Source organism: Aythya ferina, assembly GCF_964211825.1.
Source record: "Aythya ferina genome assembly, chromosome: 9".
Lineage (NCBI taxonomy): Eukaryota > Metazoa > Chordata > Aves > Anseriformes > Anatidae > Aythya > Aythya ferina.
Genome location: NC_140305.1, coordinates 18046506 through 18062599, shown reverse-complemented (window position 1 = coordinate 18062599; position 16094 = coordinate 18046506). Strand labels below are relative to the sequence as shown.

Genomic DNA, 16094 nt, shown 5'->3' with positions numbered 1-16094 from the left:
GCCGCGCTCTTAAAGGAGCCGCGTCTCTGGCTTTTACGTAAGGGGAAAGGGGGGGGTTAGGGGGGTGAGGAGGGACGGACAGACGGACACGGGGTAGCATGGGGAGGAAGGAGAAACTCGGGCACCCCAAGCAGGGTCAGGGCTCCTGGAGGAGTCCTGGTGTCACTTTTTGGGGGACGCTGTGACAAGGGCATGAGGGAGAGGGGAAGACAGCCCCTAAAAGCCCAGGGGGGCTCGGTGAAAGTTGAAGCTCACCGGTGTCCGCAACAGCCCGACGGCTCGGCAAGAACTCACGAGAGGCGTTGAGTGTTGAAGCTTTACAACTTTATTCAAGCAGACAGCAGGTAGCCTACAAACAGGCGTTATACCCCACACCACGTCCGCCGCCAGGACTGAGGAAGGGGTATCGGCACCCCAGGAGCCACGGCGGCTCCCCCCAGCCAGGCTTTAATCATCCTCTGCAGGTTACAAAGCACACGATTAAACATGCTATCAAAACGCACACAAATGCTGCGGTGAAGACTGGTAGGCAGCAGCTCGTAGCTGCCACGTGGAGAAGTGATACTAAAAAACCTTAAGACAGAGAGCGCTACACACATGCAGGATACTTAAAGAAGAGGTAGGAGTTGCACAAGCCTGGACCTAAGGCTTCCAGAAAGACCGATGAAAACCCACCGTGTCCATTAAATTTTGGACTGCCAAAGCAGGCTGAGTTCTTCCTTTCAGTAGTACGCTGACCTAGCACGAGTTCACCAAGTCTTCGGAAGGAAGTTCACTAAATCACAGAGCACACGATCTACCTAGCCTAGCTTCCACTAACATTCAAACACCAGTCTCAGGACCGAGGGCAGGACGTCATTTCAGGACAGCACAGCTATGAGAAAGCTCAGCTTAGAGAGAAGGTAGAGTCTAGAGAAGTACATAACAGGCCGAGGTTTGTATTCGCATCACCACAGGAGAGTGAAAGAAATGACTGCGGGAAGTTAATCCATGTTAGATACTAACCATCCAGCTTTGCAGATGACATTGCATGATAAGCATAAAACAATTATGGGAAACACTGTCCCCGATAATTACGTACACCCATAGTGCAACATATGGAGGTCACTGCCTCCGATATAACACTGTGGTAGGCAAAAACTACCTTGTTCTTTACACATTATGGAAGACACTGCCTCCGATAATGTCAGTTAGGTTTCATGATACATAAGGTACTGGAAGTTTGCAGGAAGCTGCCATTGAAAATTGGGACAATGCCTAATCCAAGGTACTTTGTGTGTGCTGCAGTGGGTGGAGCAAGAGCTACACAATGAGCCCTGCTCAGGGTGCCTCTGCCCCTCCGCCCCGGCCAGGAAGGAAGCTGTGCCCCCTTGTGGGGAGAAAAGCTGCCAGAAAGGGGGGAGAAGAGGGAGTCCTAAGCCCAGAGAGGCAGAGGCAACTCAGGGAAACCAAATTTGCAGCATTTGAGTTTCCACCCAGGTTTTCAGCATGTCAAGGATTGTTCTGAAGTGCAACCCGGAGGCTTGCTACCAGGTTTGCACCATCAGGTTTCTGCCAGAGGGGCATTTAAGCCACAGAAAATTTAACTGCTATTTAAAAAAAAAAATAGTAATAAAAATTATAAGATTAAAGTAGGTGGGGGGGCTTGTTTAGATTATGTTAAATGCAAAGTTCCAGTATCATGTTTGATTGTAATAGCAGATGCTGCTTTATTCAAAAACGACAGTATAACTGTCATAATTATGGAAGGCACTGCTTCCGATAATTATCTTCTATAAAAAAACCACACCATTTATAGTGAACACTGTCACTGATAAATAAATAAACAAATAAATATCTCAGTGCCAAACAAGAGCCACCCTGCAAAAATGGCATCAGCCAAACAGTGTTTGGCCAGCAAGAGACTCGATTTCGCAAGAGGCCCCAGCACAGCAAGGTCTGAAGTGCCAGTCCTGAGCCATTTCTCAATGCTGCAGCACTCGCGGGGGTGCCGAGTAAGGAGACCAGATGGGGCGTTATGCAGTCTTTGGGTTATCTTCCCTGGGTGCCGGGACCTGCCTTTGCAGAAGCAAGCCTCCAAGATTTTATTGGAGGGCTGCTGTTGAGAAAAGGCAGGCCGGGCACTTCAGAGCTTGCTGCTAATCCAGCACTTACAGGCTAGTATTAAGCTGCTGTAGTAAGCTGTTTTACTCTTGAACTATAGGTTGGTGTCTGCAGCTCCCTGGACAGAGAAAAAAAATCCTTACTACAAGCTACAAGCAGTAGAGGAATCCATTCCCTGTTCTGTCACCACATTTAGGAGGCCAAGAATAAAAAATAAACATATGATACGGTACCTCCCCACTCAAGGTACCGGTTCAGGATTCACACGAGCTGTTAGTTCTCAAGTATACCAGAGAGCAAACCCCACAAAGCAGCCGTACGCGACCGGGTTGGACTATGGTCAGATGGGAGCCTGGTCAGAAAAGATTTCATGGAAATTTTAGTACCTGCTTTTAAACTGCCTCCTGTGAATTTGTGAGGTGAGATTTAAATTTTTATCTTCAATTTTGGTCAAAAAGAGATCTGTTGCCAAAAAAAAAAAACCTCTACAGAAAAATAATGCCGTGTTAGGGAGTGGGTTTCCTTAATCCTGTACCTTAACCAGGTGTTTGCTGTGTCTAGAATGTGTTGTCTGTATTCCAAATATCACCCTCTAACGCATTGGCAGCCCCTTTAATGGTCCAGGTCGCCAGGGCCAGCTGCTCTTTCAGCATGTCCAAATCCACCTCGCTCCTGCTGGTTTTCAGCAGCTGCAGATGGTCCAGCAGGCTCTGCAGGGTGTGGGAGCCTTTGCCGAAGAAGATGTGGCGAAGGGGAGCATCTTTCGGTGAGAGGTATGGGGAGAGGAAGTCATACTCCACCTGGAGCAGAGGTGCAAGCTTCAGGTTACACTCACCTCCCACGTTTTTCTTTCCTCATCTGTCCCACCCTGAGCCCCCAGCCTCCCACCTCCACCCAGCCCTTTCCTAGAGCAGCTCTGCACAGGCCAGATCCTCTCCTGATAGCAGCAGTTGGTCACATTAACACTACGTAAGACACGGATCTGCACAGCGTCCACAGCTTCCAAGTACAAAGCGCACCCCAGGCAGCTCTCTCCCTTTGCAAAGGGAGGCAAACGAGCTGCAGGCACCCACCTTCATGATCCTGTCGTTCAGGGCTCTGCGGATGACCTTGTTTTCCTTGTCACTGTTTTCAATGTCTCTTCTCAGCGCATTTGCAGCTCGCTGGAAGTCGCCACGGGCAAGAAACAGCCAGTCTAAGTTCAGCCCCAGCTCCTGCGAGGGAGGAACTGTTAGCAAACCTGATTTTCTTCTTTTGCTGCTCTTACCAAGTGTGTGTGTTTTTTTTGCCAGTTAACCAAGTAGCAGAGCAAGTTCCTGGCAGTCTTCTGAGGTCACCGAGCACAGTGACGTCTCTCCCCACCCACTGTTTCTCGTACTGTTTCAGCAGAGGTGCAGATGAGATGCAAAGCTGCACTGTGAATGGTATTTCAGACTAGAAACAATCACTGCCACATCCATTTCCTCAAGAACTCACTAAAGCCACTATAGCTAAACCTGTCTGCAACAGCTCCTATGTCAGTACTACTGCTCCCTAAGGAACATTAATTCAGATCACATCTTGTGACGCTCATGTCAAGAAGACAGATGTCCCCCCAGCTGCATGCAGTAATCACAGAGCCTTGCTAACACACGACTCCGGAACAGTCTACAGGGATTCAGTGCACTCAGATCCTTTCTTACCTTCACATCCTGATCGTAGACCAGAAACTTTTCCTGGAACGCTAACAGTTCCTCACTGTATCTCCCAAAGTCTAGGAAGAGCTCATGGTCATGGGTTAGCCTGAGAGCTATTTGTCCAGCTACTTCCGCAGCAGCACGCAGATGAGCGTACAGACTGTTAATCGCCTTCAGGTTCTCCACAGTGTCCTGAGTAGTGCCCAGGAAGGGATAGTCCTCATCTTTCTACAAGAGAGAAGGTGTAAAAGTTAGACAGCAATGCTTCTCCAGCTAGGAGCTCTCAGCACGTCCCATCAACTTGTGCTTCTACATAGTGAGATTTGAGTAGCAAAACTTCAGAACATGAGGGAGGGGAACGGAACGCCCTCCTCTAGTCCCTCACAGCCTCTGAGGATCAGCCGCATGCCCTGTGAGCTTGTTAGGCCAGAGACACACAGACCCATTCTGTCAGGGTTCCCTGCAGAGCTCCTGCAAACCATCACCCACTTCAGTACACGCTGACAGCACTTTCCAACCTTTCTGAGCACAACAGCCTAAGATTTTTGTGAAGCCTGACACTTGCAAAATCCAAGCACTCAGGAACCAAGGAAGCTGTTAGCAGAAAGGGTCCCAGCTGCACTCCTGCAGCAGGAGCAGTGCAGGCTGCCAGGCTGCTGCCATTTTGCCAGCACCGAGCTGCAACAGCAGATCTGGACAGTCTGTCTGCTCTGGCCAGCTGTACAGCGTCCCCAGAGCACTGTTTGCTGAACAGCAGGCTGCAGTACATTCTCTAATTGAAGCAGTGGAAGCTTGGCATCTCTAATGCTTTTTATTTCTGCGTCATTGACATCTGAGCCTCTAGAAGAGCAATGCCCTCCTCTCCCAACAGAACACAAGCATCCCAGACGCTCAAACAGAAGCTAAAGGCCAACCACATCCCAGGAGCAGCCTTCACGAGTACTGCCACAGCCCCCACGTCCAGTGGCTGCTCCTCCTCTCTCAGAGAGGCTCCTGCATGGACACCGAGCTCAGTGCACCTTGCACTTCGCCATCCTGGAGAGCAGCTATCCCTACAGCACCTTCCACAGCACGAAGGCTAGGCAGGCAGGCGGGCAGTACTTACGTTGTAGAAACCAAAGGACACCACTGGGATTCCAGAGTATGCCAGAAAAGGGAACGCTGCATTATCTAGGCCAAAAGGAACGCTGCAAGAGAGGTATTGAATAGTTACTGACTGGTTTAGACAGCCCAGCTGAAAAGCTACAGGGCTAGAGGGCTCGAGGTGAAGCTCTGAGCCAACCGGGCTACTCTGTCTAGACAAGACAGGTTTTGGCAAGGAGTCCAAGCCAAGTGCCAAGGGCTGCTGGTCCGCTTCCGGCCACCGCTCCTTGTACAAGGCAGATCTTGCCCTGCAAAAAGGGTGTCTGAACTGCCTACAGGCAGCTTGGGGCAGCACTCAGTACGGCTAGTGCTCTGTGTTCACGCCTGCCTGACCCCACTGCAGCAGGGAAAGCCTGCCCCGGACAGTGGCATGAGGTTCCAGCACAAAGGCAGAAGCTGTTTAGTTTGTGCCTTTATGGAGATCTGCTTTCCTCAACAGGACTGGAATACTTACATTGATTTTACCCAGCTGGAGCCAACTCTGTCATAGAGGCTTCTCGAGCTTGTTGCTGGATCCTTTACCTGCAGGGAGATGACAGTCACTGCACTTGTTCTGACCTCTGTTTCAGCTTCCAGGCTGCTGGGCGTGCCCCAGAGCTCACACCGCTATGCAGACACCAGTCAGGTGTGCTCTCTCCTGACCTTTCTTTACACGAACACACTCCATACAGGACAGGCACTCATTTCCCACCAAACCATGGCAATTATTAATTTTGCATTCTGTTTAAGTGAACTGCAATTCCCAGAGCCCAGCTGACTTCAGACAGGGCCCTCCAGAGTATTTCAGCCCCTCCTCTTAAGTGCAGCTTCTCTTTAAGAGGTGCCAGCTCTGCTGAGGAAAGGGACCCAGTGGAAAGTGGCTTAAGCTATTGTTTAACTCTGATCCACCTGAGACCCTTCAACTCACCCCCTTCATAGTTCTCTCCAGTAGTGCATACAGCAAGGGGCTAGCAGAAATCTTGATGTCATTTGTGCCTGCAAGAGAAAAAGGATGTTTAACACACTGATTGCACAATTAATTGCTAGAGCAGCTCAGACCTGCAACCGAGCAACAAGGCCTTCTGGGCCAAGTGATCTACGGGTTGTTGCCAAAAGGTTTTCAAAAGGCACAGGGCAGAAACTGCTGCAGCCTGAACCAGAAGACAGTTCTGCTAGGTCCCTGCAATCTCCTGGTTTCAGTGACAGTGGGCCAACGATGAATTGAGTCATTCTGGCCTTCAGCCAAACACCCAACAGCACCTCTAGCGCAGTCAGGGAAGCGTCTCCATTTCTGGAGGCTTAAGGTTATCTGTCAAACTACCCTCATTCCATCTGGTTTCAAGAAAGAAAAATTAAGAGTGGCAAGTTACCCAGGACTGCAGCATCCAGGTTGATGTAAGTGAAAGCTTTGGCATGCAGCGTGGCCGAGTACCCCTAGAACAAAACAAGCATTTTAAGATAAGCAATGGCAGTATAATACCAGGGAGTTTATTCCACAGGGAAACGTGGAATGAGAAATGACGACTGAGCAGTCATCACACAACAGTCTGAAGAACCAGTACCTCCAGCCATTCAGTAGCACCCACAGTGCCGTAGTCTCCCGCACTCCAGCTGGCAAAGATGATGCTTCGCCTCGGTTTGTAGCCTTCTGCAAAGAGACAGACTGAGATCTCCGCCCTTCCCCTGAGATGTGGATTAGCACTCCAGACCTGGGCTGATGAAGTCACCTGCTGCTCAGGCAGAGCTGAAGCATTCTGCCTGCCGCAAACATGTGCACTAGTGGCAGCAAGGACACTGCAACCTTTCCAGCCCTCCTTGACCTTCTCCATGCTGCACAGTAAAGCCAGGTTCTCTGCATTTTACTCCCTTTCTTTATCTGCCTGAGCCCAGAATTAACCCTGGGGACAAGAGCACTCGCACTAAGTGCCACCGTGCAGCCCCCGCCCCTCCAGCTGGTCAGCTGCTTCGATGTTTTCACCTCCAAGCCTGGCTGTCCAATAGGCAGCTCACGTTTGAGGTTTGCAGTGCATGCTATACAAGGATGTTCTTGCATTCAAGCCATATCAGATACAAGCAGGCAGTCCCTTGGAAGCAAGTGCTGGCTGCAGACAAGCTGTCTGTGTTGGACAAGTAGCAGCTTCTCAGAAAGCTTTGTCAGACTTCCCACACGTTCTGGAAGGATTATTTTGTAACTGGGCTCTCCAGTGTTACACACAGAGCTAAACCTGTATCAACCCCTCAACCCCATGCTTTTGTATACAGATATTTACCATTTTTCACTATGTCCGAGATGGCACGGGCAAGTTCCAACAATATGGCAGTTCCAACGCCAGCCTTGGCTGCTCCTGGGCCCCAGGAGTCTCTCTGGGCTCCGATCACCACGTACCGATCTACAAAGGAGACATCAAGATCTGAGCTGCGAGCTTCAGATCGCAAACACTGTCTACCAAAGAGGCAGCTTTGAGCTTTTGTGCCAGGAACCAAGTGGAGTCTAACTCCTGTATGAAGCACACTGCTTTCATTTAGCCTTTCCCTGGCACTGCAGCTCAGCTTCTCTCTTAATCCTCAGAGACCGGTCTTGGTGCTACTGAGGTTGTCTCTGTCTGGGAGCAGCTGCCATGTGTTACAGAGATCACAGAAGATGAAATGTTCCCCTAGAGGCTGAGCCACAGGGCAGCTGCTGTTACCTGGTTCTTCAAATCCTGTGATAGCACCAAAGATGTTCAGAATCTTCCTGTCCACCATGACATTGTTCACATCCAGTTTCACCGTCAGCTGCTTGTCGCTCCTCACTGTCATCTTACAGACCAGAAGTCCACCTCTCCACTGGGGAAGGCATGACTCTCCATCCATTTTGCTGAGGGGGAAGGGAAAAAAAGATCCTTTGAGCTCATTATCCAGCTCTGTCCTCATTTAACTATCCTAAAAAGTAATAATAAACAAAACACCATCAAGCCCGCAACTGCAGGTGCAGCCCTGTTCAGAGCTTACTCAGGAACAAGCCTGCAGCCCTGTGAAGCCCTGCTCATTAAGTGCGGAAAGGGAGAATGCAGAGGCCAAGAAGAACTCAACACTAGATTAAGACCTGCCTTTAAGCAAGGAGACATGGACAAGCAACATTTCCACAGCCAGTTTCATTAAGTGTTCCCTGCGATACACAGCACAGACCAGCAGAGAGCTCCCTGGGCTCGCAGCACCTCATCATCATTCTCACCTCTGCAGCAGAGCCACCAAGAGCAGAGCATGCAAGCCAGAGAAGCCCGTTACCTGAACAGCCTGCTCGCTGCGTGGCTAGAGATGGTCTGAACAACAATGTGGGGTAGTCCTGAAGATTCAATGGGAGGAAACTGGGTGTGGTTGAAAGAAGGAAAGCCTGGGGTGTAAGGGTCTCCAGTTCCAAGGTGGGCCTGTGGAAAGTAAGAAGCCTTCATGTCTCAGGAGACCAGTTTCCACCTACACAAGGGCATGAAGCACTGCTGGCATGGAAGTCTGCAGAAGGACTGCTACAGTTTGCAGCCGACAGAGCAAAAGCATCATGAGAACAGCAGACAGGAGAGCCAACTGCATACTCACATGCCCAAACGGGACAAGGTCGTCTGTGTTCTTGTACGGATCCAGGTACATCAGCACACCAACTGCTCCTTTCTCCTTGGCGTTCACAACCTGAGGTGCACAGCAAGCAAGGGGAGTTAAGGCAAGTATGTCAAGTAACAGTGTGAGGGGCTGAGCTCCTCACTGCCTAGCTCCACAACAGGCTTTAAGAGCCACCTGACAGAGATATGCACACAAGGATGATGAAAGCTAACAGCCTTACTCCAGGCATAATGTCTCTAATGCCCTTCTGAACAGTTAAAGTGTCCACGATGCACGCTGGCAGAGCCAGAGCGGCACCCAGCAGCGATACCCCAGCCTCTCCACCAGCACCCCTCTGAGGAGCAGTTCTGGGACAGACCTAAAACGGGCTTGTGTGCAGGACTTGGATCTTTTAGGCTACCTGGCTGTTCCGCATCGCTTGCTATGAAGGGAATGTTAAACGACACGTGGCAACTGACTGGGAAGGCAGTGCCAGCACTTTCACTCGGACCATGTCTGCAAGAGCTCAGTGGAGACACGGCAACTGAGCTTTAAAGGTGCCTGGTTGCAGCAGCAGAGGTGCCCTGGGGGTGAGGCTGCTCTGCTTCTAGCAGCCCCGCTGCTGCACCCAGCCATAGCGGCCAGCTTTGCACACGGCAGTTCCCAAACTGCCTCTGCCTCCTAAATGCTTGGCTATCCCAACCAGATTGCCAGCGGCTAAGAACAGCAGCCCCACGAGTGGTAACCAGCTCCATTCAACCTCGGTGTCCAGACCTGCACGTGGAAGCTCGGAGCAAACAAACAAGACCAGGCCTGCAGGACAAGCCTACCTATGAATTCTTGAGACGTGAACTGAGGTAAAGTGGTGTGACTACAAACCAAAAAAAAACACAACATAGCTTCCCGCTGCCACGTTTTGCCAGACTTTGGGCCACAGGCTGCTTACCTTCTCAGCAAGGGTTATTTTTCCAGCTCTGACAATGACTATGGTTCCATTCAGTTCAATCGCTGACTTCTCTAGCTTCTGAAAATCTTCTTTCTGTCCATAGTTTGCATAGACTGGTTTGCCCTAGGACAGAAACAGTGGTTATAAACACAGCAGTCCTGTGCTAGGAAGGCACCTGAAGCACCCTGCCCAGTTACAGGCCTGGAACACATCAGCCTGCCACTAGCAGCAGGGAGTTCAATTTCAGCTATGTAAACTCTGATCACATGCAACACACGTATTGGAGCAGTTCTGTCAAAAGTTCCTGGCTGGATCCCAGCAGAGAAGTTTAAACAGTAACTTCTGTCTCTTGACAAGGTAAGAAAACTGTGTGGGCCCACTCTTTTCCCTCCCTCTCCCCACCGGCTCTTTAATTGGGAAGGCCTTTAAGCAGCACATGTCTTGACACACATGTATTTCACACACCGCCACCTGACAGGCACACAAAAACCCCAGGATTTTCTTGGAGTCACTTACAGTAACTGAGCCGGTCTCACTGTATGCCACATATGCATCAGGAGTCTCCAGTTCCTCTTCTTTACCATCTTCCAAAACAGACACTTTGTTCCTGGTGCTGTTAAGTGTCAGGAGGCAGCGTTACATTCTTTCCTACGTTAAGTGCATACTTAGCCATCTCACATATTTCAGCCTAATAACTCCTGTAATTCTGATCAAGTCCATGCAGAGCCTGAAACCGGCCGACTCATCCCAGTGCTTTCACAAAACAATCTCTGGGATTGTTCAGACATTAATGAAGTAAATTCAACTCCCCTAGCATGAACAGGCAGGAAGACCTGGGGATGTGAGCTGTCAGACAGCTCAGTGGCAGCTGACACCCTTCTGAGCTGTTGGGAGCCACCGCCAGGTCTGCAGCACCTGCCTGGGTAACAAGACTGTCACCCTGCTATCAGTCTTGGGCACAGGGAGTCTACTTTTCAGCTGAGTCTTTACTCTGTGTGTTTTCCCTCCATTTCTTACACATGCTTTAAGAGCCAGCTGTCCCAGCTAAAATTTAGAGGACTGCTATTTGGCCCTTTGGATTTAGGAAGCCTAAAGAAAGGAGCAGCTACAGCTTGGCTAGATAAGATCTTCAGAGAGAGGTAACTGGCACACAATCTCAACAGCAATTAAAGTGTTTACTCAGGACTGTGGAGATCCGTGCTATGAGGGAGAGACCTACATTTTTTCATTAACATACCTGCCTTTGACCTGCAGCTTTATATAGTGCTTATCCTTCCACACTTGATTCAAAAAGAAGCTCTTGAACAGGTCATGAATGTAGATGCCCATGTTCTCATCTTCACTCTGGCCAGCTTCAAAGGAGTACTTGTTTGCTCTTTGCCTGTAGATAAAGGATGTATGGCTTAGGCTACAGCACCAGGCTGCACTACAGTCCCCCAGCCTACAAACCCAGGTTGGATGAGCCATTTAAATCCACCTTTAACCACATGCCCCCCTATATCACCATGTCCTTGTTCTCCAAACAAGCCTGAGTTCTGCTCACAGGCTTTGCCTCTCCCATAGCTGTAAGCTAAGCTTTCTGGAGCTGTTACCTCAAGTTCTCCTCAAGACGCCTTTCTGACAGCTTAGTTGACAACAGCTTCTTAAGATCAGGCCAGTAGAGGATACGTGGTCCTGGAACTTCTTCTTCCTCAGTTTCATCACCATCCGCTAAGTAAGATGCAGTAGGAGTCACCTCACACTTGCCACCTCCCTCTAGACACTTGGCAGCCAGCTGCATTCGTCCCCGGTAACTCAAGTAGCCGATCAGAAACCCTATAGAGAGAAAACACGTCAGAAAGATGACCACACCAGCACGCTCACAGCAGCCTGACAGTTAAGATGCAGCACTGTTCTCACTCCATTTTTAACGAGCTGGAATACCTAGGGACAGACAGCAGTATGCAGCCTGACATTTTGCCTGAGCTGGCACATTCTAAGGCACACTGTAGCACTGTAGATCTGACCTTGTGCTTGGCAGAGTCCCTCCAGACAGGGAGGAGGATTGCTCTAGGTGGCAGTATTAAAACCCTGGAAAGACCAGCATCAGGCCTTACCGATGTGTTTGCCCACATTTCTAGAGAAGTGTGGGGAGTTGATGAGGGGAAAAACCAGTGACTGGTTTGCCCTTTGGCTAAGTCACAGTCCCGCTATCAAGCCTGACACAAGTCTGAGCATTTGTAAGAGTTAGTGACAAGAGGCTGCAGCCTGGATCCAGGCTCTTTAATTCTATCCTGAAACAACATGAATTCTAATGTTAGTGGATAGCCTCAGGTAACTGCATGACGCAGAGCCTGGTACTTAGTTCGTTTCCCACTCTTTCTTACCAATCAAAAGGAGGAGAAAAGCCGCAATGAGTAGGAAGCAGAGGTTCTTGCCATTCCTCCACGGCTGAGCCACATGGGCATGCAGGTGCTCAGGCCTCCCAGCCTCTCCTCCTTCCTCATCGTCGGCAGACAGCTTCATCTCCACATGGCTGTTGTCTCCGTCCGTTTGCCGGGCAATGCTGAAGCGCGTGTACGACATCGGCTCGCCACTAAACTGTGTCGAAAGACAGCCACGTGATGGTAGAGTTTGCTATGCCAACCTACAGCCCCTGCAGCCAGTTGCACTTGTGCTAAGTACAGCTTGTTCATCTGAAACTGCTCCAGCACAGCCAAGTGTCGGCTGTCAATACGCCAGGCTGGCTGCTCACACACACAGCCAGACCCACTCAGGGTCTCCAGAGCCTCGCAGCTGTTTGCCCTGCCCAAGCTCAAGCTACGCTATTCAGATTCTAGCTTGGACTCTTCCAGATACAAGGCAGGCAACGGTACTGACATTTCCCATGGAGCCCCACGGCAATGGCTGATAGAAGCAGAATCTCCTGGTCTTCATCAGGAATGCACTGACCTGAACACGTGCAACTTGCACAGAAGGCAACTTTGATCAGAACAGACGAAAGGGAAGGCAACCCCTCCACAGCTGTGCCTTTGAGCCACATTCACTTTGACGCAAGTAGTCTCAGCCAATATCTACATAATCTCATATTAAGCTGCCCCAGGCTACTCTTAAATTACACTATTGATAACTATTATAGAGCAGCTAGGCTGAAAAGGGATGATCCATGGGAACCCCATAACCTTAGCTGAGAGGAAGGAAGGCAGGGATGCGCCTCTCATGTCCAGCCGCAACGGGAACCATTTGAGAGCTCTTTTTCAGCACCCAGGCATCGTGGCTGACTTAACTCTAAGCAGAACCACACAGCTCCCATTGGAGCCACCGAGCCTGCTTGTAGCCATGCTTGCGCTCGGGTACTTGCTGGGGAGAGGCAGGAGGCTGGCTAAGAGCCAGAGGAACAGTTCTGGGAGCAGCGGTCCTGTGGCCTCCCTGCTATGCTGAAGAAGCAGGTGGCAGCCTGTACCCAAACTGCTGCCATCTCTGCCCACGTTACCTGAAATGAAGTGCCTGGCAGCTGTTGTAACTGAGGGGAAACACCGCAGCAACACCTCCCCGGTACTCATTTCAGAAGCACATGTCACAAAGGTTGTGGTTGAGCTCCCCTTCCCCACCCCCCCGGGGGAACATAATAGAACATGTGTTGATTGTCCCGTGCTGGTTGTCCCAACGGGCACTTAATCAGCTTCCTCATCAGTACTTCCTCCTGGAACATTGTTCAAAGCTCTCTCCCCTCCACTTATCGCTTTTCCAGCTTCTTGAGAGACCCGAGACACTGTAGCAGTTAAAGATAACCCTACCAGACCAAACAGCTTAAACCACTTCCTTATCATAGCCAGCTAGCTACAGCAACGTGCACAGCAGCACCTAGCAGCACGTTGGACTTGCCAGCCTCTGATACCAACAACAACTTCGCTGAATCGCACTTCCACGGTATTACCAGTTCGTCACCGAGAGATAAATGGCACGGGGCTGGCAGTGTCTTACCAAGTTCGAAATGGCTGCTCTCGCATGGTCCATCGCCTTCTGGAGGAGTACCCACCAACTTGACCGAAGCCCTAGAAGTTCAGAGCACAACAAATCAACTCAGGCTGTTCCCCTGCAATTATAAAAGATGCCCAAGATCAGCCACAGCCACTAGCAAAATGCTTGCCCATGAATTTTATATAAGTCCTTCACCATGTTGGTTATGCTAGATCAAGCTTGCCCCTTAGCCTTGAACACAACCTGAAGTTTGCATCTCCACTCTGCAGATGAACAAGAAAATACCCTTTTTGTTGAACCCCAGTGGTGAGAAGGGTATAACTGAGGAGTAGTCTCGCACAGCTAAGTTCAGCCGAGGGTCTTACGAATTGTAGGACCACCTCCACTTGGGAAGGGCTCACAATAGGTGGATACTGAGCAGTGACAAGGGACAGCACGTGGAGACTTTATGGCTCCATGACAGCACGGAGACAAACATCCGACTGGTAGCCAGAGGTGGCACAACACCATCTGCCAAAAGCAGCCCCAATTCCTACCCTACAGGAACACTTCCATCTGGAAGGTCCCTTCCAGGTGACTATTTCTTTATAATTTCATAAAGACAACCTCCGCACTGGCCTTTCTCCCAGAATGACTAAGAGCAACCACCCAAAAGCACTGCAGTTACTTTTGCAGCCTGCATTTCCCCAGAGGGTATAACTTCTGATTTGAATCAGTTTAGGACTTCTTCCTTCAGGAGGATGTTTCAAGGAGCTCTGTAAGTCAGTGACCAGCCAGCTGGGCTTGGGAGCACGTGGCTGGAGCACACCCTCTGGCTGAGAAATGGCTCTGAGCCGGTGCACATGGGCAGAGCGCTCAAGCTGATGGTGCACGCTGATCGCCACCTGTACACTGCACAGCTCTGCACCACGAGCAGAGACCAAAGGTTAACCGTAGCCTCACCTTCCTCTCAGAACAGGGCTGTGTGGAGGAGACGAGCCCCGGCGGCCTCACCAGGCCACGTTTTGAGGCCCAGGCCATAGCTGGCAGGCAGGGAAGCCAACATAGAGGGGGGAAGCAGGCAGGGGGCAGCTGCAGGGGCTCACGAGGGACAAGCTGGCGGCACCCACGGCCCTGCAGGCCCCACGTGAGGAGCGATGCTCAGCACAACGCTGCGGCAGCACCCTCAACCCACCCAGCACCCGCATCCACCCCCCCCCCCACGCACCTTGACAGCAAATAAAACGAAAAATAAAAATAAAATTAAAAAAAAAAACAGCCGAGGAGCCACCGCCTCTCACCAGGCACGGTATCACAGGCAGGGCCGCCCGGCTGCCGGCCGCCCGATAAGCGACGGGGCCGATAGGCCGCCCTCCCGGGGCACGTCTCTCCCCCCTTCAGGGGGGCCCCCTTCGCATGCTCGACTCGTCACGGCAGCGCTGCCTCTCCTCAAGGTCAGGCAGCCATGGCAGCACCGCACCGCACCGCACCGCCCCATCTCACCTCGCCTCACCTCAGGGCCCTTCCCGCCTCAGGGGGGGCTCTTCCCGCCTCGGCGCGGCGCGCGCCCTTCCCGCCCTTCCAACGGCCGCCGCGCGAGCCCCCCGCTGCCGCCGCTGCGCTCGTGCCGCTCCTCGCGCACGCACTGCCGGGCTCTGCCCCCACCGCCCGGCTCATCCCTGCGCCCCGCCCCCCCCAGCACGCCGCTCAGCCAATCAGCGCCCCGAGCGCAGGCGCAGGCGGGAACCTCACCCCCTCCCTCTGAGGGGCGCGCGTGAGGTGATGGCGCTGCCCCGTCCCCGCCTTCGCCTCACCTCAGCGCTGCCTCGGTGTGTGAGGGGGCAGAGGGGGCTCCGTGAGAGACCCCAGACCCCCGTGCCCGTTGAATTAGCCCTGATGGAGCCCGTGTGTGTGTCAGAGCCCCTGGTTCCCTCTCTTGTTTCCAGGGAGCCGTGAGGAGAAGTGAAGTGTGGGTCCTCCTTGCCCTCTGCTTCGCCTGGGAAAGGCTGAGGGGAGTAAATATTACACGAACGGTGTTTCAAGCAGCACATAAAGCACCGGTGTTGGTGATGAGTCACTTTCCGTAAATTGCCCTGTCCTGGTGCTGAGGCAGTTCTCTAGCACTCCGTACAATGCCGGGCTAACCACGTCTGTGGGCGGTGTTGGCAGCAGCTCCGGGGTGGTGAAGAACTGCGGCACAGTCACTGGGCACGCTAACACAGCCTTCAGGGAAAGGACAGCCCTGCATCCCTGCATCCCTGCAGGGCACCTCAGCACCCCAAAACACCAAAATTTCTATGCTGTGAGTGCCCCTGGAGCCACTTGTCCCCAGTGTCCGTGCTCCAGAGCAGGGGCTGAGTTCATCCCGTCCCTCACAGGAGGGCCAGAAGTGCCCCCAGGTCTCGCTGTGCACACACTGTGGTGCCCTGTGCGTAATTCCTCTTGCTCGTTAAAGAAATAGGTGGGTAGGGCAGGATTATTGCCTCAAATCCTCCCCCGGGAAAAGAACGACGGGAGCAGAAAGTTGGTAGTTTGGCAGGACACATGACCGCAAAGAGGATTACGCTTGGTGAAAAGCAATACATTCCTGCGCTGGTACTGGGGGGATTAAGCAAGGCCTGGGCTCGATGCTGTTCATGTCTGGAGACAAACCTCAGGGAAACGGCAGCCCCGGGATGCTGAGGGGTCCTCGGGGGAAGGCAAGGGGTGTAATAAAGGTGCAGAAAGGGTTTTGA

The 16094-nt window shown here is 51.8% G+C and overlaps 1 protein-coding gene across 6 annotated transcripts; it reads right to left on the bottom strand.

Moving 5' to 3' along the window:
* Positions 1-307: 307 nt before the first annotated feature.
* Positions 308-14992, bottom strand: TFRC (transferrin receptor). Of its 6 annotated transcripts, none has more exons than XM_084529050.1 (19): positions 14873-14992; positions 13384-13454; positions 11787-12000; positions 11013-11235; positions 10658-10801; positions 9937-10033; positions 9421-9543; positions 8475-8564; positions 8169-8308; positions 7589-7758; positions 7172-7291; positions 6464-6546; positions 6272-6335; positions 5830-5897; positions 5377-5444; positions 4885-4966; positions 3786-4007; positions 3177-3317; positions 308-2903 (listed from the first exon to the last, which is right to left on the bottom strand). In XM_084529050.1, exons 2-19 carry the CDS (start codon positions 13414-13416, stop codon positions 2661-2663), a joined length of 2325 nt encoding a protein of 774 aa, XP_084385176.1. In that variant the 5' UTR covers positions 13417-13454; positions 14873-14992; the 3' UTR covers positions 308-2660. The 6 variants fall into 6 exon arrangements, with proteins under 6 accessions (XP_084385176.1, XP_084385171.1, XP_084385172.1 ...); XM_084529045.1 differs by having other exon boundaries at positions 6464-6549; positions 14873-14991; XM_084529046.1 differs by having other exon boundaries at positions 6464-6549; positions 13384-13495; positions 14873-14976.
* Positions 14993-16094: the final 1102 nt, after the last annotated feature.